This window comes from Temnothorax americanus, unplaced genomic scaffold, assembly GCF_048541705.1.
Source record: "Temnothorax americanus isolate GAGA-0224 unplaced genomic scaffold, ASM4854170v1 Scaffold17, whole genome shotgun sequence".
Taxonomy (NCBI): domain Eukaryota; kingdom Metazoa; phylum Arthropoda; class Insecta; order Hymenoptera; family Formicidae; genus Temnothorax; species Temnothorax americanus.
This window is the reverse complement of record NW_027509307.1, coordinates 2011277-2039002: the sequence shown is the minus strand read 5'-3', so window position 1 is coordinate 2039002 and position 27726 is coordinate 2011277. Positions and strand designations below refer to the sequence as shown.

The following is a 27726-nucleotide window of genomic DNA, read 5'->3' as shown; positions in this document are numbered from 1 at the left end:
ATCCACTTACATATTCGGTAAGTTTTCGGTTTCTTACTCTTTTTTACTTACTCTTTTACTCTAATAAAAGTGACAATATATATGCTGAGAAAGCTCTAATATGTAAACTTTGAAAGCAAAATCTCATAAGAGTAGTGAAGAAATTAAGCATTTCTAAAAATCCAGAAATTCAGAAATTTATAAATTCGAAATATATCATTATGTAGAAAAGTCATGAAAAAAACGTATGATAATAATAGAGATTATTTTATTTAAATTAACAATATTGGCATAATAGATATATAGCTTAATTCTACACATTGTGCTTAATATAATCCTAAAATTTAATTTACAAATTGTATTATACGAGTTATATATTTTTAAATCATAAGTGTGTCTCTTGTTTTACATAAAGAAATTGTATAAACCGAATAATTTTTCAGTCATCCAATATACATACTTGATACTTGTAGGCAAAAGAGGCCGAAATATATCAATCGTATAGATTGATATGTAAAACGTTATTTAAAATTTTTTGAACAATTCATACTACAAGGTTGTTGTGGTTGTTAATCCGAAGAGTCTGCTTTAGTTATCTGAAGAGTCAATTTTATCGCTAGCTGACTAGCTATGTAATCCCAATACCGCCATCTTATTGTGTCATATTTCTTCGCTAAATCCTTGCATAACTAAAGAATAAGTATATGTATCAGGATTGACGAATGAAACATTCGAAAATACATAATATTACAAAAATAAACTTACCTCGTACGCAAAATTAATATGAAACAAAGAGGACGGGGTTTCATCAGATGGACTTTCTTGACAGATATCAATTATGCAGGCCAATAAATGATTGGTACGACATCCTTCCTTATACATTTCTTCACACTTATGTCTTACTTTTTCATTATAACCCAAGCCTTTGCTATGTAACAATATTCTAAAAGCACGATTTATAGATAATAGTCAAATTAAAATATCATTTTTCTTCTAATTAAACTTCCGATATATCAGAAACAAATACCCTCTTAAATAGTTCCATGCACTCTCATTTCCTTTTTCTAACTCGATCTTCTCCAGCGCAAAATCAACTTCCCTGTCTATCACTTCCTGCTCAAACTTTGTCGTATTACTTATTACAAAATAGCGCTGGTTCCAAGCAGAATTATTACGGACGTCATCATTTAACAATTGTTCTACATATTCCAACTCCTTATCATATAAACTGCAACCATAATCATACATGTTTGACATAATTACATATTGTCTCAGTCATGATAAAAAAATATTGCTATATATATGTATTCTATATACATGTATAAAGAGATACTTACTTAAAAGTTTGTATGCACCACTGACGATGTTGCCAAGCATGATAATTCTTTGCGTCTTTACGTAAAATAGTTTCGATGAACGCTAAGTCTTCACTAGGATCTTGCAGCCATTCGACAATGATCTTTCTGTGATGCCAAACCTGATAATTTTTAGAATTGTATTTTATCACTCGATCGGTATATTTTAATTCGTCAATTAAGTTTTTTCCCAGAGCTTTAAATATCTCTCTTCTGTACTGCCATACGGTATAATTGGCCGGATTAAGCCATATACAGGTTTCTGTTAAAGCTAGTACACGTTCTGACTTTTCACCTGACTTCAGAATGGCACGGAAATAATCATAGGCATCCTTAACTAAAAAGTAACATTAAATATAAGACGCATAATGATAATTTATTGAAGCAAAATCTCTTTATGGAATGACGAATTTATACAATAATAGAAAAAAATATGTTTTATCATAAATATCGTTTTATATGTTTTGTAAAATACAGCTAAAAAATAATGTAATTTTTAGAATTACATATACTCACACTCTTCGGAATATGCAATTGATACCACAGGATGGGGACCGTCATCCTGGGGTAAAGGAGTCACGTCACTCCACTCATCGCGATTTTTATATAAAATCCACGATGTTTTCTTTTGATCGCCACAATTTAATTCATCGTCAGAAGTGTCTGACATGTTTTTCTACCTTAATATAATTTTCTGTTATCGTAGAGTGAAAACAGAATTGTGAAAGTTTTCTTTAACGAATCCTAACCTAATTCACTTTCGCACTCCGTTCAGCTCCAAACCAAACCTCCAAACCCCAAACACGTTGGCACGTTACTTGTTATTCGCTGCGTTTATCCATCTAGAGTTGCGTTCCAAAATTCACTCTGGGTAACTAAAATCTATAGTTTACGTCACGTACACTGTAGCATTTTAGTTAACTAGAGTGAATTTTGGAACGCAGCCTAGTTTATCACAATGGTAAAGTCGCAGTCGGCGTTACGTGCCTTTATCACAGATTATCTATTAATCTGTGCTTTTATATTTGAAGATAGACATTTTCGAGTCGTGCATCTTGTCTAGATATTCATACATCGTGATTGTTGACTAAAAATAAATATGCTTACATATATCTAAATATAATCTTTTATAATTTTTTTTCAATATTTAGCCCCTCGTAATATTTAATCTTCCGCATAAAGCACAATTATTGCACCGGCAAACGTTAAATTTATAACGGCACTGCGTTACGTTATAGGTAACGGTAGCACCTTTCTACGTGTGAGATAGATATATATCTAATTAAATGTTGGACAGAAAAAGAGACAAAATAAAAAGTACAAGAAGCGCAACTGCAAAGAACAGATTTATTAATTCAGTGATGACAATGCATAAATACATATGTATACGATGAGATCAAGAGATAAGTGAACTGCATATATATATATATATATATATATATTTTTTTTTTTTTTTTTTTTTTCATTTTCAAATTTACTCTAGCAAGACGCTGGCGTTGTCCGGAAAAATTACAGGAATGTAAAATGCATTAGGGTGGGAAATGATCATTTGCTTAAAACACTTCAATAAAAGATTAATCCCATATACGTTAAAGTTAAGATTTATTGAATAAAACGAAACCTAAAAAGTTAAATGTTCTTTTTAAGATATTTAAATAAAAAAAAAATCAAATAAGTTGATTACATCGCAATGTAACAACGTTCTCTACGGTAAAATCTATGTATCTATTGTATATTGTTTACACAAGTAAACTTGTTTTGCACAGGATCACTCATCTCATTCTCTCAATTCTATATTCTCATCTCACGCTTATTCGCTGTATGTACGTGTATTGCTACGAAGTATTCTACAATAGCAAGTTTGTTAACAAATTATCTCCATATTATTTTTGGTACAATTTATTTTACAATAACTGTTATAACGGTGAATATTTTAATATTCCGCACATGTCTCGTAGGCTGCACAAAAATGATCATACTGCTTTTACAGCTAGATTAGTTACATTATACAAAGTGATCAACTATGTACATAAATTTCTTACTTCGTGTGAAAACTGACTAGCCAAACCTTTTAAAAAAATGGCCATTACTACTACAAACGTGTAATATACAGTTACTTCTTTTTAATAAATTTGACGAAACTTATTTTCCGAATCTCACAACAAAATATAATTTTGTATATTTAGGATGCGAGAGTACTACTTATAAAAATTATATATAATTATATAAATACCACAAAATTGCTATTATATATCAGACCACTAAGTATGACAAAGGAAATTACTTTTTTCCACTTCGTGTGTGAATAATACTTTATTTCTAAACGGTTATTATCGCGTCAAATATCGAAATTTAGTTTATATTTGCCTTTCTTCAACTAAAATAAGTGGTTCCTTTGAGCTCACAGAACAGCATCTGACGCTTATACAAATGTATGTGAATGGAATCAATTTTCCTTTTGTACAGAAACGCAAATTATTTAATTAAAATTAATTTTTCTCCTCCTTCTTCTCGCCTTCAGGTTCCTGCTGCGATTGATTTTGACTTTCTCTTTCTGCCGCCATCTGTAAAGTCAACATGTTTAAATAATAGTTCTTAAGCTATGCAGAGCATAATTTGTGCTCATTAATTTAATTTTTACATAAATTAAGTACCTTTTTGTACGCCATTTCAAACAGTTTCAAGCTTGCTTGTTGGAGTTCGTTCGTTTGCTTCTTTATTTCCTCGGGATCCGTATCATCCTTCTTAGCCAGAGTCTCTCGCAGTTTTGCAACTAATTCTTTAAGTTTGTCGCACTATAAAAGGAAAACAATAAATATCAAAATAATTCATAAAAATGTTAAATAATGAACAATAATACCATACCTCTTCCTGTGGTAACTGCGGTTTAAATTCTTCCAGCTTCGATTCTGTGTCGTGTATAATTCCCTCTGCTTGATTAAAAGCTTCAACTCTTTCCTTCTTAATTCTATCTTCCTTTGCGTATTGCTCAGCATTCTTAACCATGTTTTCAATTTCGTCTTTGCTAAGACCACCACTAGACTGAATAACAACTGCAAAAAAAACAACCATAGATTTAGAATATCCTCATAAAAAATATAATTCATCATTAATTATAGTAACGATTCAGTTGAGTGTAGTCTACAATTTCTTGATTTCAAACCAAGTTTCAGAGACGAAAAATATAGGCATCACTATAACATTAATTATATGCTTTCAATATAATATATGTGAAATAATAGAAAATTTACATACTTTGTTGCTCTTTGCCAGTTCCCTTATCCCTGGCTGATACATGCACGATACCGTTTGCATCGATATCAAACGTTACTTCTATTTGTGGTACACCCCTTGGTGCAGGTGGAATACCAACAAGACTAAACTGTCCTAGGAGTTTGTTATCACCAGCCATTTCTCGCTCGCCTTGATGAACTTTAATCTCGACTTGCGTCTGACCGTCCGCTGCCGTAGAAAATACCTGACTCTTTTTTGTAGGTATAGTTGTATTACGAGAGATCAATCTCGTAAACACACCACCAAGTGTTTCAATACCTAAAAAATTTACAAACATTTTTTTCATACCGCTGATTCCAGTGTAACTTTATTTGTAATGTTAGATGAATGAAGGATCAGTAGATCAATGACATCATTTAGACATTTAGACATCAGAGAGAAGATTAGTCTAGTACATCATAGTTTTGTATGTATAAAATAATAGAACAATCTCTGAATATAAAACGACTTTACCTAATGACAAAGGAGTAACGTCAAGAAGCAAAACATCTGTCACATCTCCTGCAAGTACACCTCCTTGAACCGCAGCACCAACAGCTACGGCTTCATCCGGATTTACAGCTTTCGATGGCTGTCTGCCAAATATATCTTGAACCGTTTGTTGTACCTTAGGAACCCTGGTCATACCACCGACCAACAAAACTTCCCCGATATCAGATTTTGCTACTTCGGCATCGGAAAGCGCCTTCTGACACGGTTGAATAGTACGCTTGATCAGATCGTTCACGAGACTTTCGAATTTACTTCTGGATAATTTAAGATTTAAATGCTTTGGTCCACTGCCATCCATAGTAAGGTAGGGAAGGTTTATATCCGTTTGGAGAGAACTTGATAACTCTATTTTAGCCTTTTCCGCTGCCTCTTTCAATCTTTGCATCGCCATGGCATCTTTAGTCACGTCCAAGCCTTGCTGCATTATATATATTTCATCAAATCAATTATTAATATAAATTTACTTTAACGAATAGATATAACGAATAATTGTATTTAGTTATAAGAAAATCCGTACCTCTTTTTTGAATTCAGATACAAGGTAATTAACCAATGCATTGTCGAAATCTTCTCCTCCCAAAAATGTATCACCATTTGTGGATTTTACTTCAAAAACACCCTTTTGGATTTCTAAAATTGAGATATCAAAGGTACCTCCACCTAAGTCGTAAACAGCAATACTGGAAAAAAAAAAACAAAAAAACAATACATTAATTATATCGTCTTTCTTTCCGCAAAACTGTAAAAAAATGTAACAAAATTTTTCAGTAATGTATTTCAACACAAGGTATATCTTCAGAGACGAAAAATCGACGTCATTATTTTCAAAAGAGTATCTTTCATATGATATATCAATGTAATTGATCTTTACATTTTATCTTCCTGTTTGTCCATGCCATAAGCAAGTGCAGCTGCGGTTGGCTCATTAATTACACGAAGCACATTCAATCCAGCAATCTGACCAGCATCTTTCGTCGCTTGTCGTTGCGAATCATTGAAATATGCTGGTACAGTAATAACGGCATTCTTTACTGGAGTGTTTAAATAAGCCGCAGCAGTTTCCTTCATTTTCATAAGTACAAATGCTCCAATTTGACTGGGAGAATACATTTTTCCATCAGCACCTTGAACCCACGCATCTCCATTAGATGCTTTCACAATTTTGTACGTTACACTCTTCCTATAAGAACACGTTACATATTAAAACAGATATAATCATATCGCAATAAATCATATAAATATCAATATAATCCTTACATATCCTTTTTCACTTCGGGATCTTCAAATCTCCGTCCAATTAATCGTTTTGTTGCATAAAATGTATTAGAAGAATTTGTGACTGCTTGACGTTTCGCAGGCATGCCAACTAGACGTTCGTTATCTAAAAAATCAGAAATAATTTATTTATTGTAAAAATGACGAAATTAAATAAGAATATTCCAAAATTTAACTCGTATATTTTTTTGTTACACATTGTGTGAATAATCATAATCGATAATCATGTTATAAAAAAAAAATTAATGTTATTAATACGATATAATTTAGCAATAACCTTTTGTAAAAGCGACATAAGATGGAGTAGTCCTGGAGCCTTCAGCATTTTCTATAACTTTAGCTTGTTTGCCCTCCATCACTGCTACGCATGAAAAAGTGGTTCCAAGATCTATACCGATAACTGCACCCTTTACACCTTCAGATCTTAAAAAAGAAATGGATTGTTTTAGAAGTTGTTCTAACTAAGAAACGTATATTTAATATTTATTTCAAATTAATTACTTACTTATACCGATATTGCTGCATATCGGTAAAACGGTGTGGTACGGTGACCGTTGGAGCCGCCACCTAAAAGATTAAAAGTACCAAATATGTACTTATATATGTACTTATAACTATTTAACAATCCAAGAAAGTATTTTATTGCAAAAAGACTACATAAATAATATTATCAAAAATTTTATAGGATAAATTAAAAAAGCATAAAATTGAGAAAAAAATACTTATAACTTTTATTAATATAAATTATATGTATTTAAAATAAATAAGTTCAGAAGTTAATAAAATTTATATCTATTTTTTCACGGAAATATATATTTTTAGTACAAGAGATTTAATTAGAGAAAAAAAATTGACTGAATTTGTCTAACCCAACCTATAAAATCAGTTCTAGCTATCAGTTATGATTTTAGCAGTTCTAACAATAACAACATGCAAAGAACAGATGAGATTAAGAATATCATCAACTAAAAGACCTACTCGGAGCATTTGGCTAAAAATGTGATGTGGGAATCCACTCACGTGCCGGCTCTAAAATCGGCGTCGTAGTAAAATTAACGTGCGGCAGAAATTTCTCGCGATACACGATCGTGACGTAATTTAGGATAATTTGCATAGAATAACAAGGAAGCACTGCCAATTAAGATTTATCTCTCATTAGACGACATGCAAATAGTGACGACTGCGAGCTGGGAGAAGCCACGGGGATCGTGATATCATTATCATACGCACATTTTTCAAAATCGTGCTGAATTGTTGTTTCCTGGCGAGGTCACAGGCTCCGGTGCAGCTGCGGTTTAATAATCTCGCGGCGGTCAACATCTTGGCCTTCTTTATGTGGAATTTCACCGAGAAATCGGCAGAAAACGCGGTATGCCTAGCTTCACGTGTAAGTGATGCAACTCCCGTAAGACCCGTGGAAGCCCGTGATACCGGATACGTATATATATATCACGCGTGGATCTTACGACGCATCCACTCTAGCGACCGGATAATGGACACGCCTGTGTTCACGAATCGTTTGCGTTCTACTGGGGCTCCAATGGAATGCACCAATAGTAAACGTGTACAGTCACCCTACCACTCCTTAAGTATCGAAACATCCCGAATGTTCTATCGGAGAGGAGATCATTCGTCGAACGTATATTATCAGGAATGTACTTCTGGCAATATGACGCAAATTATTACGTGACGTTTGATATTGCCCGCGAACACGTGCATGCGAGCTAAGTCCCAGAAACCAGAAGTAAATAACCGCGGCGGAACTCTTTATCAGTATACGTATGGATTTCCGGATTTCAAAACAATGTATTGATCCAATATGATGTAATCCAACGATAGAATTGCAACAAACAAGAAAACGAGTGATGAACTAGAATAGAATGTAATAAAAGTTGCCTTTAATAATGTTTATTTATTTTTATTAATATAAAATACGCTATGTTAATTATAATGTTAATTAAAAATCATGAATATAAGATAAAATTAGAGCTACATCATTTCCGTATTCCGTAGACAAAATTATAGCGACTCTAAAATTCTTTTTTTCAATACGGAAGTTACATGGTTTTCCTTTTGTATAAATAATACACATATTATACTGTTAAATAATTTTATTTAGAGCAGCAATAACACACGTGTATTATCAAAGCAATACACACCAAAGTTAAAAAATAAGTTAAAATCCTGAGATTAAACTCGAAGTACAGGTCATCATATGTTAAAAAATGTTTGATTCGATCGATCGAATTATTCGCGTGAATTTTTCGGTATATTTACTCCATCGTCATCGTTATTGCTAAAATATAATACTTCATGCACGCACGTTCTAATACGTAACGTGCTCGAATTACAAATTCTTTAGAAATTGTTTTATGTTGACGAAACTGCAGTAACAAAATATTTGCAATAAAATTATAACGAGTAGTACAACAAAACGTGTATTAACAAATGTGCATTAGAAATGAGATGGAGATCATTATGAACAGTTCTTCTTTTGTTACATGCGAGGTATTAAAACTCGACGCGTACATTTATCATTTCAATTAAATATCTATCAATATAGAATCGATAATACTACGAATTTCTTTTCTATTTTTAATTGCTACTAATATTTATACTTAGTAAAATTTTTCTTAATGGAATCTTTTTTGAATCAAATCTAAAATCAAATTAAGAATGCAAATTTCTAATCGACTATTTTGCAGTAATAATTCAAAACTTTCAAATCAATATAAGAATAACAGTTAGAGTATCGATGATTTCAAACATACGATCTCTAATGTAATCAGGAACAATATTATTTAATATGAGCAATATTAAAATTCGACGATCGAATATGAGATTTATATAGATTAAATTATATCTGTCCTTTCTTTCCAAGCTGCAAAATCCATAGCTCCTCTTGTATGAGTCGTACAATTTGTCATATCGTTCCTGAAAAACATTAAATTAAAATTTAAATATTTATTGTTTGAAATCGACGCATTATTAGTTAATAATATTATTATACTCGTGTTGTAATCAGTTTATAAATCTAATAAATTTAATTAATAGACATGCATATTATTTCAAAATTGGTATAATTACAGGAATGGATCTTTTAGAATAAATGCTCTCGGTTGCATCCATTGTAGCCTATCTCCATTGCGACATAAAATTTGTGCCATGGTACTTTTTCGTATTTCCTCCAACTGTCTTATCGTAAATGAACCAGGCGTATTTCCATTTTCGTACCAATACCTGTCACCTGCATTAAAAAATTGTCAAATAATAAAATTCTATTTAAAAATATCTCATTTCAAGCTAATTAGTCAGACAAACCTCCTATTTTATGTAGGGTGTGCAACAAAGAATGCAAAGTTATATCTACCTAGACGAATATTTCGAAATGTTCGTCCTAGTAAGCAAAGGAACGTTGGTCCAAGAACAGAATCAGATATTGGTGCTTCCGAAAGTGCTCCAGTTACTAGATCTATGTCCCCTACATTTCTATAAATTAAACAGGAATACAGCATTAGAATAATAAAATTTTTAGTACAATAGAGCATTTTAGAAATCTCTTGAATTAAAAATAACATCAAACATTGCAGTTATAAAATCTTATAACCAGAATAATTTATTTTATATCGCGAGAGGGAAAGAGAAAAATAGAAAGAGAGATGTTAATTTTAATATCGCGATAAAGAAATGCGAATTCAAATATGACGATCTTTATTATATATTATATCTCACCCTATATTTCATCTTACTTGTAGACTGCTCGAAGTCTCTCGATGGTATCTTTGGTCACTGTGCCTTTAAGATCCTGAAAGTCAGTGAGATCCGGTAAATCGCAGAAACTTCGCCATCTGACATAAGGCGGCAAGCCATGATCTCTTCCCTGTTGTATAATCTGCGCGGCGTAATCCACGGCCACGTCGCTGGTCTTCCCGTCATGGAAGTATCGGTCCAGGAGTATTTCGTTTAAGCCCGGAGGCAGAGGCTTCCTAGAATGTCCCGCTGTCGCGGAAATTAAATCTTGCATCCTAGATCGTTATTAAAACCAAGTTCTCATGGGACAACGTGTTAAGATAAATCGTGACAGTAAATGTCAGAAAATTTGATAACATAGAAAAGATTTTGATTTCTTCAACGTTTTAAGTTTTGAGAAACAAAGTTAAACAAAGAGAAAAAATTAATCAAAGTTATCTCTGTAGTAAACAAAATTAACTCCAATTTGCTCAGAGTTATGAACATTGCCCCCATCATCACTTTTCATGGGTGTCATAATTTATAATACTTATATACATACGTAACAATGCTTTTAAGACATATATAATATTATTAGTACTTTGAAAAAATTCTAATTGTAAATTATAGAAGTAGGATCGTTCTACGAAATAACGTCGTGAAACATAAAATTTGAAGCAGTAAACTGAACTTTTTTCTTTTTCTTTTACTTAAAATTACTCTCGTATAATAGTTGGCACAAACGGAGCAAATATACGTTTTATGGAACTCGATTTTTGCGTTATTTTGTTCTAAAATATCAAAACAAATTTAATATCAACTTTTTACACTGTGTTTCTTAAATCACGTAAACTCATAAAATTTCGCAAAAAGACAATCATTGTGACTGCAACGTGCCTTTCACTGATGTTACACTTTTTTCCGCTATGTAATTAAAAAGTTCACGCGCTATTGTTCACACGAAGATGGAAGTATATATTTCGTTAACTTTTGTAAGATTACATAGAAATTCTCGCATAGTCTTTTCTTGGATAGCTCACCTTTACGTGAGATAACGATAGACTATGACGTATGTGTGTGATGAGAACGCTTTTCTCTATCTAAATTTAATTTCAATCTAATTTTATAACGATATATATGTATATTTAGTTTCAAAGAAACAACGTAAGTTTTGAACATTTTTTTTTTATTGCATCTCTTTCGCGATATATTCTTATTAAAACGTAACATTACTGTGTTTGAAGAAAAAGTGAAAAGTAAGAATATTTTATAAAAAGTCAAGTCAATTTTATGAAAATTGAAGAAGCGTTGCGTGCACGCGATGTATGACAATAGTAATCACAGTTAAGCAATTTACTCGAGACAACGGTATTCTTATCGTTATAAACCGTAATGTGCAAGTGTATCTCCTTGACTAGAACGTATTTAAATACCATGAAAGATCTATCGTATTCGCATTAAGCGGGTGCATTTTCCTTCACTTAAGATGACTTCCCTTATCTTTTTACTGTTCCTGGGAACGTGACAGGTACTGCATTGATTTCCATCTTAGGGAGAAGAATAACTGACTTGATTGCCGGTATTGTATAATTTCTCCTTGAAGCGCAATTTGAGTGACGTATTCATTCACTTGACACTTACGATGTTGTAAAAGCAAAAGAGTTCATGTTTAAAGTATAAAGTGAACGCAAGATACAATTTCTAATTTATGGATCATAACACGAAGGATGAAATCGTAGATGTTGGATATATAATTGCACATTATGACAGCATTACGGTAATGAAACGCTATATGAATCTGTTCATTACATATTATCGTGTTTTAGCATTCTACATTTATTGCGTTCATATTTAGAAAAAAATTAATAAAATTATACACACATATGAGAGATCAATTCAATCATTATTTTAAAACATGCTATGAAATTGTTCTAAAATTTTTCACAAATTTTCCGTCAAAAGCGGCCATATATAAGCGTTTTCTTCATTTATTATACGTTATTACATATTTGCACATCACGCAATAAATTCTCCTCGCGTCTCATAAAAATATCGAATCACGCGATGTTCCGACTACATCAAGTAATTCCAACTGACCTGTAGCTCCAACGATCAACCGATCGATCGCGCCAGCCTCGTAAAACTCCTGCGGCGCATAGAAGGCCGACAATAAGGTCCTTTCGCCAGACTTGTGCGCCGATCGTGAGTCGACCAAGTCCAGGGTTTTCGGGGTCAGCGCGGCAACGAAGAAGAGCCCGGCCGACGCCGCCGAATTCGAGAGAGTCGCGTCCGCGCGAATATCGTAGCCGCGGAAGTAGCCCCGCTGTGTCAAGCGCAAGCCGTATCTTCGCACACGTAACAAAGAGAGATAATGCACGCAGTACCGTGTATGGCTGTGAGTTGTGTCATGGAAAGAGTACGGGGGCGGATGATGTAATTTCGTTGCGTCACGTTTCTTGTACGACGCATCGTACAATTCGGCATCATTTAAAGAATACCCGAATGAATGTAATAAAGTTCAGAGAGATACACATCTTCTCAATATAAAATGCTCAATCAATTGAGATTCACAAGCATGGTCATATTGCATGAATAAATTTGAAAAAAAGTACCCCGCGTTCTGAGTTTAATATTAAAATAATTATCATCGATAGTTTATGGGTCATCCCGCTATATTAAAAATTACGACACAATAGAAAAGATGATCTGTTGTAAGATTCCGACATGTTATTATGTAAAATATGATTTAATACACGCGGGTAGTTGGAAATAAAGTCACGCTTTTCGTATAACATCATGCAATTATCTACCATCGCATACATCAGCTGTTGCGATTAGTTCTTGTAATCCATCGTATAAGAAGCTGTGTTGGACACTAAATGGAGCTATCAGAATGTCCGTTCAATTTATGAAATAGCAATGTATTAGCGATTAGAAAGATTTAACGATAAAATCCTTTACGAAATTATTGCATCAAACTATGCATTGCGGTTATCGAAGAACATGACGTTGATACAACTCTAAGATAACACGGTAGCGAAATGCGTGTACTGATTAACATAGAATGTCTTCTTCTCCAACTTTTTTTAAACGTTCAAATAAATGCTATATATTGATCTCGTTATATAATGAACAAAAAAAAGTTTAGTGATTTATGTTCACGCTTTTTATAAAGTCAGTGTAATACCAAAAACATTATATACCTGTCGAGAGCATATTCTCCGAAAATAACAGGCAGGAATTCGTTATAAGTTATATGTTGTAGTTCGGCGATAACAATCTTTCTTGCTTCTTGATATAATTTCTCGTCGTCCCAATGAGGATTCAAACGTTTCAATTCTGCAGCCACTCGATTGTGCTCCCGTAAAAATAATACGTGCATCAGAGTAAGACCTGGATTCTCATTTACTCTGGAATCGCCCGAAAAGAAACACGGAAATGCCTTATTTACGCTTCTGCAGCTTTCATATTTTGTCGAAGCCATCGGCAAGTTCTTTCTTTGCGTATTTAGCAAACCGTCTTCGCCCGATCGTAGGGCTCTAGCTGTCTCTTCGGAACTACCGTAAAGCGGTGATAAATCCAAATAGGAGGATGCCTGGTTGATCTGTTGTCGCGGACCCAACTTGCAACCCTATATCAAACGGTATCTAACATATATGTGAATCTTCCTGCAATTTAATCGCCAAAATTTTTTGAAACGTATGGGAAACTCTAGAACTTTGGAAGAAATCAAAATCACGTTATCAATTACATCGAAAAATGATTAATTTCACAGAGATTACATAATATCTTTTCTATAGATTTTTTTACTTGGAGAAAAAATGCAAATTCTTCGTTTAATATCTGAAATTATAAAATCAATTTATAATTCAACAATAAAACTTTTATTTTCTCATTTACAGCCTTTACGATGAAAATCATTTATACATTCAGGTTTCATGAATAACTAATTTTTTTATTCTTAGCATTATACGTAAAGCACTATTAACTTTCAAATTTATACTAATGGCAATATAATCCCTGTGTACGTCTCAAAAGGCAGATCGAAGTTCTTGCACAATAATATGAAGAAATCGTGCAAGCATACTGCCAAGAGATTTCTTAAACATTATATATCTAAGATTTTATTCACAATTACCTGTAACGAATTTCCTGGATGCGGTGCCGATCTCGAGTATTCCATACACCCAATTGGCCGCTCCGCGCGGATCGGGAAGCACTCCGGGTGAAAATTTTCGTAATCAACGTCACAACACTTGAGCCTGGCGCCGTCCGGTAATTCCATCCTGGGCGTATGCGCCAAATCGTGAGCGAGAAACTGACCGAAAAGCGCGGTAAGCGCCATCAAATAAGGATGTCTAAGGTCCAATCCGCCGGCATGTACCTTCGAGGAGACTTCTCTCGCGCTCGGCAATTTCATGCGGGGCAAGGAGACACCGTCTTCGTACTCCGGCGGCAAAAATCTCACGTAAGCCTCCAATGCTGCGCCCCAAGTCGGATGCAACGGATTATTGCATCGACCCGTGTGTGTCCTGTAACGGACATCTGTCTTCTTGCATTCGGATATTATTCGTAGAAAGCTAGGCGAGTCCGGACAGAGGATGGCGGCTACCGTCGGCAGTACTAAAGATGCTTGTTTCGATGACATATTGAGCGCTTCCACGAGCATCACCGCCATCGTCTCGATTCGCAGAGCTTTTCTCGAGAGATTTTGTGCGCCCTCGGTCATTTCGTGGGACGCACCGAGGAACCAAGACGGCGAGCCTCGATTGAGATGCGTCCGCGAGTTCAGGATTGTTCGTTCCGCCTGGCTGTACCTTTCCATAGAGATATTCGTGCGCTTATCCAGATCGTGCAGCATCCTGGGTGGCAAGGTCGTACCTCCAACGAGTGTCATTAGAGCGAGAAATCTGCGGATCGTAATCTAAAGATAGAAAACACCCACTTATCCATGCATAGCTTAGTTAGTGCCGCCGAGTGCCATCGTGGCAAACAGTTACGCCTTCGAATAGAGATGAGTTCTTGTGTGTGAATGCACTTATGTTCAGCGCGGTACACGCATCGTTATTACCACCCAATAATCGTTATGCAAATTTGATGATTGTGTTATTATCTAACTCAGCAATGATAAGATACAATCAATCATTGAAAGTGCAATTATGGGATTGGACATTGCGGACGTATATTTGCACATCCGTACTGCAAATAAACCAGAGACGCATCGATAGAAGCACGCGTTTGTTATATCTATTACGAAACTCATGCAAATTATGAAAGCCATGTTATATACTGATCTCTATCGACCAAGATAATAGATCGGATTTGGTTTATCCACTTCCAGAATGTCACTTCGCTATTATCAGTAATCACTGTTTGCATTTTAATTACTTTAGAGATACAGATTTCGATAAGATCTTATTAAAGTTACTTTACGTACATGAAATTATACGTAATATATGCTAAAATGTATAGCAGGATTTAAGAGCAAGGAGATTACGCGTAATTTGCTCTATGTGACAGGGTATAGAATTGATACACGTGATATTAGATTACGGAGATTAGAAACACGTTTCGTAATTTATCGCATAATTCATCGCAATGAACTCCGGAGACCTTGTCGACGCGATGGCATTTCACCCCGTTACATTAGAGGCATTGTTCATTTGCGCGCGTTTACCGCAACAATTTCATTCATCAACACGAGGCATCTATCTCGGGCTACTTTCTCGACTGGGACTGTGCCATTTTTTACGGCATAGCATATGGTCAGAAGAGATCTTAAAAGGAGGTCGAACGGGGCTGACATTTAAGATTCTTCCTGGTTCTTTTACGACCGCCTTGCGTAATCTTCTTTATTCCCATGATTAGCGTTCGCGCGAATCGATGGAAACAATCACTCCGACACTCGAGATCGATCACTCTCGACCAATTATGTTTAAACTGTTAATCTCCTTATTGACCCGGAACTTCGGTGTTGTTGGAACACGAGCATGCACTTTACGAATAAGCGAGGAAGATCTACGGCACGGTGACTTGAAGAACCGATAGAATCAACAGAGTAGATTACGTACAATTACATTGCATTAAAGTATCAGCGGCGTGATGCATCCTTTCTACAGTAATCAACCATATAAAGATCATTAAATACACTTCTGCATAGAACATCGTAATTCTCATTTTTTTAACTAAAACTTAGAAGCTTGTATGGTATTAGATAAAAAAGAATGTTTGTTACTTTTTCATACTGAGTTTAAAGATCAATTTATCAAAGTCTTTACATTTCAATTTGCCTCAGAAACATTATTTTTAATGCTTCTTATAGTATATTTGCTTCGGCTATACTATTATAACTGTGTGAAAGCTTGCACGATAATCTTTGGATATTATGATGTTATGTATATTCTCATATTTACTCGGTACGCGTAAATCATGATTAATATTCATGATTTTCACTCACACAAATAATCATCCTAAAATAACATATTATATCAAATAATGATCAGAAAAATTGTAATCGAGGAGACGTTCTGTGCCACGTACAGAATAAATATGATGCAAAGCTCTGTTGACACAATACGTACGAGGTGCTGCAATAATTGTACGCAATAAATTATAATAATTATAAAACAATTAGTTTCGTGTCGCCCACGTGATGAGGTCGATTTGAGGTGTAAATCTAAATAAGTCTGCACCATATAATCGTTAACCTTTGATGAAATAATGAGCTGAGAGAAACATACTGACTGCGAGTACAAATCGTTATGCCAAGACTTCAACACGTTCGCATTCACAAAGTTTCATAACGCTGCCGTTTCACTGTTTATACGATCGTTGGGTTAGAACGTATGAGCTAATTATCCGATATGTAACAAACCCACGCTTATATATAATCAACCTCTCCGGTTTTGAAACGGGTAATAATCTTACAGAATCTATAGTGAGAAAATTTTCAATTACATAAGTATTGTTTCTGTGTGTTTACATGCGCTCTCATATTTTATATGCTACAGAAAACAAAAGTTCGCTCTTCCTTTTTTTTTCTATCTCATATCACTTAACAATGATGAATTGCCGATCGATTACGAAATAAACTAATAAACGATAATTTATAAACAAACACTAAACTTATGACTAAATTTTATATTTATCACATGTAAATTTTCTAAATCATTTTTTATATTAATTTTCAATTGCTTGGATATTTACTTACAAGAAATTAATCGAACTAAAATATACTTCTTTGTTTGTAATTATCTGTTTTTATTAATCACGCGTTTTTTGTTATTATATATATATTTAATATCTAATATTGAATATATATATATATATATATATATATATATAGTAGTATAAAAGAACGAAAGATAATATATTAAATAAGTACATTTTGTTTAAGTTATAAATTTGTAATTAAATTTCGCCATATTTCGATATACGATCACAAAGAATTATATATTTTTTGAAAATAAAAAAGAAATTATTACTTAATCATAACTTGTGGTACGTCCTATTTTATATAAAATTAATACAAATTTAAACAAATAGCATAAAGTTTTTGAGACTTATCGTATTCACTATGATATAGGTATGTAATACGAAAGTACTCACCGCGATACGAAGACGAGCGAGCCACTGGTAATGATGCTTTTAGTAAAGATCAACATCTTTCTGAGGATAATGCGCGCGATATCCTCGTGTATAGGGATCACTCCGGGGAAAGATACTTAATACGCGGTGGCATTCATCTGCCTCGAATGATTTCACAAGAGCCGCACGCGCGAGAACGATGTGCGCGAGAACGCGCAGCGGTAAACCTGAACTGAGAATGATGCTTCGAACGAAAGTAAAACTCTAGTCTATCCCGTTCGGTCTATCCTGGAGTGGGGTTTAACCAGGATCGCAGCAAAGCACGTGCATCAACGGTGCACGGTGCATCGAAGTATAACACGTATATACGGCTGGTAAAAGTGCATCGCGCTGCAGCAATAGCGGTTGCTGGATTAGTGTTACGAACGGGACCAAGGTTCGCCTTTCCTCGGCTACGTTATTGGGAATTCGCGGTTGAAGGTGCTATTTCAAGGTCGAATATTCCGTTCGCACCTTCGTGCATGCAACGCGCTGTATGCGTGAATCTCGCATGCTCTTTTGCATATAGAATGTTATAACAGTAGGCATCGCAGCGCCATTGCGCGCGCTATGCTAATTCACGCACTTGATGGGCTTGACTGCGATGTTGCCCGGATCACGGATTAAAATTCCTTAAGATGACACCATTTGCGATTCATTTGGATAATGAAAAGTCATACGCATCTTTTCATTTATTGGTTTTTTATGTAAATCAACGGAATGAGTTTTGGTAATAAATCATGATGGTACGTCACGCGTGGAATGATTGTTTTAGGTTCAATAGAGATGTTTTAACGTTTAATTAAAAACAAATTTAAAAATGTTGAAATAATATAATTTGATAATAAAATACTATAGTTACAATATTAAGATTTTGTTATAGGATTGTACTGAACTACTGTGAATAAGTAGATTTTGAAAAACAATGATCACTTTTATTTGCCCACTCGGTTACGGGGTTACATCTTTTATTTCTCATTTCAATAATCTTATTAAGTTGTACAGAAGTTATTTATTTGTTGCATTAGCATAATTATGTTTATGCTATAATTTAGTTAATTTACAATATTGTGTCTTAAGAGCGTACTTCATCTGTATTATCGAGAACTGCACCACTGTAGGCTAAATCCCAATAATGTTCTACTTGATGTTTCTTAAAATGCTCTCGAGCCATCTTTTCAATTGGACACACTTTAAACTTCATTTCTCCAAAATGTCGTTGCTTACTTGTCCCTTCCCAAACAAGTACACATTTGTTCGGTACATCATTCCCATCATTATCCTTCACTATGTCTTCTTCCCACTTAATGCGATGCATCATCAATCGTTTGTACTTAGCCTGTTGTTTTGCTCCACCTTCCACTACGACAACATTACAGTCCCGGAACAGCATTACGCAGCCAGTAAGATATAGCTGTTTCGCGTTAGTCTCCACTTTAAATTTCTTTGAAGCATTATTAATAAGATCGCGTATTCTGTAAAGATATTATCGGGTTATGTATATTCATTATTATCCATAAATATATGTATAAATATACAACAAAATTGTATATATAATGATATTTACCTATAAACAGCGACATGTACACCAAGACTAGTATCTTCTTTAAGCTTCCTTGCCTTTTTTTCGCGACGTTGTTCAGCGGTGAGTCTCCGTGCTGCATTCGCATCCTCGTGAGCTTTTAATCTCTTAGCCATTTGTTGTCGAACATGAGCTTCAATTTTAGTAGGATCTTGTACAGCTTCAGTCCCCAAAACTCGCATGAGATTCGAGATACGCAATTTCGGCTCAGGTGGTGGTTCTAGACCTAATCGAATTTTTTCTTGTTCTTCTTTCCAAGTCTCTCGTCTATTTTGTCTCCTTAATTTCTTACGTTCCTTCTTTGTGAGAAATACAGGCATGTATACTGGTTTCAAGGGATCCGCTATATAAGAAAGTAATCACAGAAACGATATGAATAATATATTCAATTATACAGATTATATACATATATTAATAAAGCAAAAAAAAAAGATATATATATATATATATATATATATATATATATATATACACATGATACATACTTGGAGGCCTCATTTGTGTTGGATGCTCTACTAAATTTGTGATAGTCAAATTTTTGATTGTCGTCGGTTCATTTTCATTAGGATATCCACCGGTTAATATAACAGAATCCCACCATTCTAAATTAGGCACATCTTCACCAAGGGCTTCAGTTTTAGGTGCGATAAGAGCTAATTTGGTTGCTGAACTAATACCAGTTTTTCTAGCAATTTGACTAATTTCATTTTGCAATTTCTCTAATTGTGTTTTCATGCGCATTCTCTCTGCCAATTGCTGGAACTTTCCTGGTTCATGAAACTTTAATGCACGTTTACCACGCATCGCAGGTTTTACACCTATTCTGTTATCAAAAAAGTGAGTATCTTGTAAATCTTCTGGGCCTTTTGATTCTTGTAGTTGAGCCTTGAATTCCTCTCTTTTCTTTGCACGTATATTAGCTTTCAACGTAGGTACCACTTGAGTAAGTTGTACTTCTTTGCCCGTTATGTCTACCGTTCTACCAGATTCATCCAAGATTAAGGGAGTTGGCTTATCTGGTACATTAACACTGCCAAGTAATCCTGAACTCAACTTATTTCTGATCTGTGCTTGTAACGCAGCTATTTTCCGTGCTTTGTCCGAATCTGTCTTACTCAATAGGCCTTGATTATACATACTTCCTACCGTTGGTAAAGTATCACGTCCTTTAAATAAGGGCTTTGCAGAAACATCTTCCTGCTTTATTGCTTTTAAAGCCCTTTTCCTTTCTTCTATTTCTCTTTGTGCATTAGCCATCATTTGTTTTATCTAAAGATATACAAAAGAAATAAGCTTTTAATATTGGAGCGTTTTACAGTATTAAGACAATATACACAGAATTCTAATACCTTATCTGCAGAAAGTTGAGCTTCTATGGGTTTTTCATTCTTCGTTTCATCATCTTTAAATCTCGATTTCTTTGCATCTTTGTCTTTATCTTTATCTTCAGGGTGAGATCGTTTCTTATTCTTTTGAGATGCTTTGGTATCATCATATATCGTAAATATTTTTTCCGTCAACTTAGAAGCTTTCTTGTCTTCTAATAAAGCCGATAATTTATCTGCGAAAAATTGTTTTACTAAAAATTGTTATATTATATAGAATCATACACATTTCCAAGTATGTAAGAAATAGCGTAATATATAGATATATGATCCGTTTTAAATGCTAATAATAAAAATCATAGAAAATAATCATGGAAAATAAGTCGATATGTATTTTCTATTGCTAACCTGCAGTTTTACGTTTGTCGTAGCCAGAAGTGATGCAGTTTACAGCGGTAGTAACAATTGCTGGTTCACTGAAGCCGAGAAATTTATGAACCGCTTTTTCGATTTGCGGCTTCATTTCGTCTATTTCTTTTCTCGTTAAATAAGACATGTTTCCGCCTTTATTTCACTCGCTGAATATTCAAGTAATAATCCACTATTTCATGGTAAAATTGATATTCTCACAATATAAGCATCTTACAAGTATTGAGGTTAAACATCACTGAGTGCTCTACTGCTCTTTACCGTGCCGTGCATACGGCATACGGCATACGGTTTTAACTTGTGGGTTGTGGGGGTTGGGGGTCACATTTCAACAAAGAATTCTCGCAGTTGTGCACTAAGCAGTACTGGAACATGATTGGTCCATTCTCTTAGATCCAGAGCCCCGAGTACTACGAGACTCAAACGCGCGCGGCTTGCTTTGCTGAAAACGTGCCCATTCTACATAAGGCCCGGTCTACAATGGATGTCGTAAGTCGGAGTCGTAAGAAATTGACCAATCACAATCTATTATTCTCCTTGCGGTCGAAGAATAATGAACTGTGATTGGTCAATTTCTTACGACTCCAACGTACGACATCCATTGTAGACCGGGCATAACACCGTGTTAGGACCCAGACACACACTTCTGCACAACGCATAATGCGTAAAGGCCTATCTACATAAGACGCAGAACGCGAGTCGCAAGCACACACACAGTCTACATGTCAACCTAACCTCTTTGTTAGATTGACATGTAGACTGTGCGTGTATCTTGCGACTTGCGTTCTGCGTCTTATGTAGATAGGCCTTAAGCTAAGCATAAGAAAATTGATTGGTCCATACACATGTGCATAAGGAAATAGACCAATCAGTTTTCTTATGCTAACGTATTATGCGTTGTGCAGAAGTGTGTGCTCCCCGCTTAAAGCTAGCTATATCCACACAAACTTGCATAAGCCCATAAACATAAGCATAAAAGAATTGATTGGTCCATATGCATGTGCATAAGGAAATAGACCAATCCGTTTCTTTATGCATATGGTTATACACCTATGCAAGTTTGTCTGGATAGACCACTGTTATGCCCGGTGTCCACGATGCAAGAACTTGGTCCAAGTTTTGGTTTAAGCCAATCAACTTGCAGCTCTTACAGAAAAGCAGCAGTTTCATTGGCTTAAACCAAAACTTGGACCAAGTTCTTGCATCGTCGTAACAAAGTTTTAGTCATAATCGTAAGGTCGTAAGAAAATAGACCAATCACACTCGATTATTCTTCGAGCTCAAAAAGAATAATCGACTGTGATTGGCCTATTTTTTTACGGCTCTACGATTATGATTAAAACTTTATTACGTGCAGTGGCCTTTAAGTAAAGTAAGTATTATTTTTATTTTGTTTTGCAAACAATAAGACCTTGATAAAGTTTAATCAAACCTAACGTCACTTTAGTAACGACAGAGAGAAGCTCTAACGATCGATCAGTTATTTGGTTATTTCTCTTCTTACAGTTGTGTGTGTGTGAGTACCAATTCCTATACAAATTCCCTAGCTTGTTACTGCACCTCTCCATGTGTGCAACTCTATATACGTATATATATATGTAATATATATATAAATGTAAAATAGTGTGATTCAGAATACAATTTAACTCTATTTACTTTTGAATAGTTTCTTGGATTTAATTGTTTCACTTACATTAATATGCTAGCTTATATTGAGATTTATACAAAATTAGTTGGAATTGATTCATAAATATACATAATTCTTTATAAGACGCAAATTAAAGTTTAAAAAAAAAATTATAGAATATAGGTGTAGATTATAAATTATAGATTTCATCATATAATTTATGAATGTTTAAATATATGTTTTTTATATAGTGTATTTTCTATTAGAGTATATTTTTCTGTGGATATTAATAATTTTTTGAATTACTTTTTGATACTATATCTTGCCTATTTTGCTAATGATCGATACACTTACATTCCACTTTTGGAGCGAGAAAAGCCCTCGAGGGAGATTTAGATAGCTTTTCGTAATTGGCACACATTGACTCTTGACTAGATTTTCAAGTTTGAGAGACTATAATATGATATGCACACAAGAGATTGTGCACTTTATTGCTTTTGCACGTGTGCATCGCGTTTATGAAAGGGATATTAATTTCATCACCATTTATATATCATGCTCCTTCCACATTATATAATCATTATATAATATAGTATAAAATTAAAATAATGCATTTTTGCATATTTGATATCTTAAATATTTTCTTGAATTGTAAATTTTATGGACAAAATTTTATCTCTTTGGACTTATACCATTTTTTTAGAACATTAATATATTACTTATTTTTTATTTAATCATGCTAAAGAAACTTTTGAAAGATTTGAGTTAATTTTGTTATTATCAATAATATCTTTTGGAAACAATGTTTCTTTGTCAAGTTTATAAAAGCTACAGCAGAATTAGATTTAAGATGTAGAAGGACAAAAATGAACTATAGCAAACTGTTTCTAAATAACAATTTATTTATAAAGAATAATATTTACGTTAGTATATTTGAGAACAAAAGACACTTACATGTGAGAGTATCAATTGATAGATATTTGGTGAAAATATATTATTGATGAATTAGAATCCAGAATGCTGGCATAAATGTTGTACATTCAAAATTCTTTTATTACGTAATTCTATCGTCTGCGTTGTAGCAAGATGGTCTAATCGGTATATTGCGTGAGAATCGAATTGCTGGCTTCCAAGGTCCGTTCCGACCACTTTCAATAGTTTCGGCGTACATCGAAGCACCGAACAATCAATCACTACGCATCTTACGGCCGTTCGGAGGAGACTTACAACGTAACGTGATGTTGCTGGAACGAAATATACGAAGGTGTAAAGGACGAAAGCGGTTGCGAGGGCGGCGGAATGGCAGTGGACCGACAACCGCAAATGAGAACGGCAGAGGGAACTACGCTGTTCCACGCTTCTCTGGTGACCGATGAGGCCAATTCTGCGAACCACATTTGCTTCATTCCGAGGCTGTTGCTCTAAACTTTTCTGTTGATTGAAATGAAGGAATTGGAATTCCGCACCGCATTTCCTTTGTTCGGGTTAGGCATCAATTAGACTTAATTGGCACACATGGTATTATGGGATATTACTTGTTTACTTCTATACTGTCAGCGAAATTCATTTTATGATAACTGTGAAGATTATCACTGTTAGAAGATAAACATGTGATGATTAACATCGTGCAACAGTTAATAAATGATTATTCTGAAAATAAATCTTTTATATTCACCGATAAAACATTGTAAATGCGTTTTATTCACTCGTTTCGCGCCGGTATTGCATTAATCATATATCGCGCTGTTTACAGATTTTGTATAAAGCAGTTCATAATTTTACGTTAAAAATGTATACTAAAAACTCATTTCAAAACTGATTATCGGCAAAATATTCACAATACGTGCTTAAATTAATGGCTTTTAACTTCAGATAACTACATGTAATATAAAAAATAAAAACAAAGTTAAATATTCACTGTTACATATTTAAAAACACAAAAACTTTTACTTTTTTTTGGAACAAAATTTACGCATGAAAATTCTTAAGAAAGAAGTAAATATTAGTAAAGACAAATCTACTTTTGATAAAATATTGTAATATCATGCAAACCTGATATTTAGTTTCAACAAATTTTTAATAAATTAATATGATGAAATTGAAAAATATAGGTATTATTAATTAGTCAACTACATATATTTGTTTCAACACAATAGTTAAGTTTTAGATTTTGAACAAAAAAGATAGTAAATAGAAAATGTAGTAGATAAAAATTATATAATAACGGATTATAATAAATAAAATCAAAACCAATTTGGAAAATCTGTGAGAAATATCATCACAAAAAGAAAATACGTTGTCGCAAACCAGTATGTCTAGTCATCCAAGCTTAAATTTTCAACTATGGATAATCATGCAGGTCGCTTGATTTGTATTCGCTAGTAAAAGTTACGCCATAGCTATCTGTTAGGCAAATTACTACAAAGTAACTGAAACTGACTGTTGATATGGAACAGTTTATCTAGCGTGAACGTACCACACAATTCCTGAATCTAGTTTGTAAAACCGAACTTCATCCTAGCTATGCAATTTATTCCAAGGTAAATTTAATTATTTCAAACTCTTCCTGACAATATTTTATGTAAAAAAAAAAATGTGATTTGAACCACGATAACTGGCTATAACTTTTTACACACGTAAATCTTTATATGAAAAATTTTATACCAGAAAATATGCAGAATTCTATATGAATCATCGCATTGCATGCAAAGCAACAATTTATTAAAATAAAGAAAATTTCCTTGCTTTACTGATGGTGATATGCCTGCATTAATTCATTCTCTTTTTACAAAAGTTATGATTCATAAAGAGTTTGCTTTATCTGTGCGACTTTATTTTATAGAAACTTTAATATTTGGAGATACATAAAATAAAATAAAATAAAATATATAAATGCAGTCATGTAATCGCAATTGATATGAATTGATTCTTATCGATAATGGTTTGATACGGGCAAGATTAATCGTAACTTTTAAGTAATTTGTTTTACGTCACAAATTTTATTGTTATAGAAAAAGAACTTTTCTAGAATCTTTCATTCTCTTAAAACAAACTCTGCAGACGATGCACCTTTCCCAGAATAGACTGATACCTCTCCTTTTTTTACGATCGTGTTCTGCCTCACTTGGCTCTTGACTGTAGTCCATATCTATTTCCGCAAAACCATAAAATTGCGGTGTTCCCATTCCCGTACCTTGACTGTACAGATAAGTGGCAGGATTCACAGATCCCCTTATCCATAAGATGCACCGTCAACGTCTCGATAATCGCGAGAACCGCATTAACCGACCACATTCGCGAGATCCGTTTATCATTGTAATTGATGTTAACGAGCTTTCGCAACTTAGAAGCAGCAAATGAAATTGCAATGCAAATAAGAATAGTCTTATATACATGTAATTATCAATTTCTAATAAAGCATAATTTGTTACCTTTTTTGTACAAAATCTTAACATTTAGTTTGTTCAACACTTTTTTTTTTTTTTTTTTTTTTTTAATAAATCTCAGCAAATTTAGTGACCGATAAAACAGACAATATAAAAATCCTGCACTAATAATAATAAAACGATCCATATAATCATGCGTAGATACGAGTGACATGCTAAACGAGTTATATTCATTCATTATATATCGGGTCAGTCATGTTTCTTCGTAAATTTAACGATTTTGCCAGTAGACGTGGGCACGTCCTGAAATGATGTACGGTTCGCTCGTATGAGTCGGTAGCTAATGCTCTAATATGCGCAAAGGGTGCCATGCCCGTGTCACGCGGATTACCACTAATTGTAGTTTATGCTTTATACTACGCTATTCTCTTGTACGGCCGTTGGGTATTCGATGTATTAACGGAGATCTGCGCACGTGTGTATCCGTCCACAGAGAGACGAGCGCCGAGCGCCTATCTCATCACGTACGTGAAGATACGTGATAGATCGTATAGATGATACGTCTATTGATGAATATGTATCCGAATGATAGAGGTTATTCCCAAGTTTTTGTAATCATTAGCTTTGAGCTTGGAAATCTTGGCAAAGAAATACATTCCTATTTCTCACTATTCGCTATAGTAATTTTTCGTTGATAACTAAAACATATTTTAAATTTATAACATTATGGATTATAAATTTATGCATTTTTTCAATTTATCGCGTATTAAAGATCTTGAAGTACACAATTTACATTAGATTTCTTAAAAATTAGATTGCATATTGCAACTGTGAATGTGATATTAATTTACCGTTTTTATTAAACAATCTTCTTTAGAAAAACTTGTGTGATCTATATAACGGCACTTATCTCGTCAATGATAGGACACCAATTAATATAATGCACAAAAATTTGAAAATAATTATCATTTCAATCACGTTATCCAAATATGGAATTGTTTAGTTTAAGGAATGAGAGACTCTGGAATTGACCAAATTATTTGAATTTATTTTTGTTTTATAATTATTATATTTTAAAATATTGTTATGCTAAAAGAACAAAGTGATTGCCCGCATATTCAATATTTATCGTCACGGGTGAATCGTAGTATTATCACTACTGTCAGTTTTCCAAAATAAATTTGAAATTATACCATGGAGATATAAAACGCGAAGAGAAAGTGAGCTTTTTGTGAAAAAGGAAGCGATGTTTTCCGACCCGGCAAAATTAGCAACTGCCAAGAAAATGATTAGCGCAATACGACAAGTGAGTGGTTGAGCATTACTGTGATGCTGCTGCTGCTGCTGCTGCGCACGCGGCGCGAACAGGGAGCTCGGACTTCCTCGGCTGTCATGTCCGCGCGTCTGTCAGTCTGGGCTAAAATAACCGGGCATCGCACCCCTGCCTCGCAATTAAGCGCGGCTGTATCTACCGGCTATATACGCAACACACGATCCCCCGTCTACGCAGAAACGTGTACAGGTGCGCACGAATGTACGGGACTGCGTCGCAAAGGGTGCATTGCATCCACAGTTGCGATTCCCGGCACAAACATTGTTGAAAATCGTCAGCTTAATTGTTTATTTT

At 34.2% G+C, this 27726-nt stretch overlaps 5 protein-coding genes across 9 annotated transcripts in view; all 5 read right to left on the bottom strand.

Annotated features, from left to right (window-relative positions):
- Positions 1-230: 230 nt before the first annotated feature.
- On the bottom strand, positions 231-2290 carry Fnta (farnesyl transferase alpha). Its single transcript, XM_077403182.1, has 5 exons — positions 1851-2290; positions 1317-1671; positions 1007-1207; positions 745-922; positions 231-668 (listed from the first exon to the last, which is right to left on the bottom strand). Exons 1-5 carry the CDS (start codon positions 2002-2004, stop codon positions 549-551), a joined length of 1008 nt encoding a protein of 335 aa, XP_077259308.1. The 5' UTR covers positions 2005-2290; the 3' UTR covers positions 231-548.
- Positions 2291-2919: 629 nt separating this feature from the next.
- Positions 2920-7830, bottom strand: Hsc70-5 (Heat shock protein 70 cognate 5). The gene is made up of 11 exons (XM_077403180.1): positions 7626-7830; positions 6901-6962; positions 6673-6818; positions 6378-6501; positions 5992-6300; positions 5638-5800; positions 5082-5538; positions 4590-4886; positions 4200-4387; positions 3989-4129; positions 2920-3898 (listed from the first exon to the last, which is right to left on the bottom strand). Exons 1-11 carry the CDS (start codon positions 7713-7715, stop codon positions 3824-3826), a joined length of 2052 nt encoding a protein of 683 aa, XP_077259306.1. The 5' UTR covers positions 7716-7830; the 3' UTR covers positions 2920-3823.
- A 642-nt stretch (positions 7831-8472) lies between these two features.
- On the bottom strand, positions 8473-17997 carry LOC143895826 (putative oxidoreductase PXDNL). Of its 3 annotated transcripts, XM_077403198.1 has the most exons (8): positions 17733-17974; positions 14263-15034; positions 13328-13755; positions 12222-12469; positions 10145-10394; positions 9766-9884; positions 9483-9642; positions 8473-9329 (listed from the first exon to the last, which is right to left on the bottom strand). In XM_077403198.1, exons 1-8 carry the CDS (start codon positions 17786-17788, stop codon positions 9248-9250), a joined length of 2115 nt encoding a protein of 704 aa, XP_077259324.1. In that variant the 5' UTR covers positions 17789-17974; the 3' UTR covers positions 8473-9247. The 3 variants fall into 3 exon arrangements, with proteins under 3 accessions (XP_077259324.1, XP_077259325.1, XP_077259327.1); XM_077403199.1 differs by lacking the exon at positions 8473-9329 and having other exon boundaries at positions 9507-9642; positions 9717-9884; positions 17733-17987; XM_077403201.1 differs by lacking the exons at positions 8473-9329; positions 9483-9642 and having other exon boundaries at positions 10128-10394; positions 17733-17997.
- Positions 17998-18659: 662 nt separating this feature from the next.
- On the bottom strand, positions 18660-21389 carry Prp3 (pre-mRNA processing factor 3). The gene is made up of 5 exons (XM_077403202.1): positions 21066-21389; positions 20682-20893; positions 19818-20601; positions 19318-19675; positions 18660-19225 (listed from the first exon to the last, which is right to left on the bottom strand). The coding sequence occupies exons 1-5, from the start codon at positions 21211-21213 to the stop codon at positions 18826-18828; spliced, it is 1902 nt and encodes a 633-aa protein (XP_077259328.1). The 5' UTR covers positions 21214-21389; the 3' UTR covers positions 18660-18825.
- A 2275-nt stretch (positions 21390-23664) lies between these two features.
- The window catches only part of LOC143895895 (nucleolysin TIAR), a 529366-nt gene continuing 525304 nt past the window's right edge, over positions 23665-27726 (bottom strand). The window contains exon 12 of one of the 3 annotated variants that reach the window (XM_077403351.1): positions 23665-24144. In XM_077403351.1, coding sequence (XP_077259477.1) covers positions 23719-24144 — 426 coding nt within the window. In that variant the 3' untranslated portion in view covers positions 23665-23718. The remainder of the gene's footprint in view (positions 24145-27726) is intronic. The other 2 variants (XM_077403352.1, XM_077403353.1) reach the window with 2 other exon arrangements.

What these genes read in the sequence shown, in the direction of transcription:
- Fnta (XM_077403182.1), bottom strand. Translation starts at nt 2,004, where the DNA reads ATGTCAGACACTTCTGACGATGAATTAAATTGTGGCGATCAAAAGAAA. An exon ending in AATTGCATATTCCGAAGAGT is followed by an intron (nt 1,672 to 1,850) that starts GTGAGTATATGT and finishes GTTACTTTTTAG; the next exon opens with TTAAGGATGCCTATGATTAT. An exon ending in ATATTAATTTTGCGTACGAG is followed by an intron (nt 669 to 744) that starts GTAAGTTTATTT and finishes CTTATTCTTTAG; the next exon opens with TTATGCAAGGATTTAGCGAA.
- Hsc70-5 (XM_077403180.1), bottom strand. Translation starts at nt 7,715, where the DNA reads ATGTTGACCGCCGCGAGATTATTAAACCGCAGCTGCACCGGAGCCTGT. An exon ending in CGTTACTCCTTTGTCATTAG is followed by an intron (nt 4,887 to 5,081) that starts GTAAAGTCGTTT and finishes TAAATTTTTTAG; the next exon opens with GTATTGAAACACTTGGTGGT. An exon ending in CGCAGTTACCACAGGAAGAG is followed by an intron (nt 4,130 to 4,199) that starts GTATGGTATTAT and finishes TTCCTTTTATAG; the next exon opens with TGCGACAAACTTAAAGAATT.
- LOC143895826 (XM_077403198.1), bottom strand. Translation starts at nt 17,788, where the DNA reads ATGTTGATCTTTACTAAAAGCATCATTACCAGTGGCTCGCTCGTCTTC. An exon ending in GTTGATCGTTGGAGCTACAG is followed by an intron (nt 10,395 to 12,221) that starts GTCAGTTGGAAT and finishes TTTCCGCGACAG; the next exon opens with CGGGACATTCTAGGAAGCCT. An exon ending in ATTCTAAAAGATCCATTCCT is followed by an intron (nt 9,330 to 9,482) that starts GTAATTATACCA and finishes AATGTTTTTCAG; the next exon opens with GAACGATATGACAAATTGTA.
- Prp3 (XM_077403202.1), bottom strand. Translation starts at nt 21,213, where the DNA reads ATGTCTTATTTAACGAGAAAAGAAATAGACGAAATGAAGCCGCAAATC. An exon ending in CGACAAACGTAAAACTGCAG is followed by an intron (nt 20,894 to 21,065) that starts GTTAGCAATAGA and finishes AATTTTTCGCAG; the next exon opens with ATAAATTATCGGCTTTATTA. An exon ending in CTCAACTTTCTGCAGATAAG is followed by an intron (nt 20,602 to 20,681) that starts GTATTAGAATTC and finishes GTATATCTTTAG; the next exon opens with ATAAAACAAATGATGGCTAA.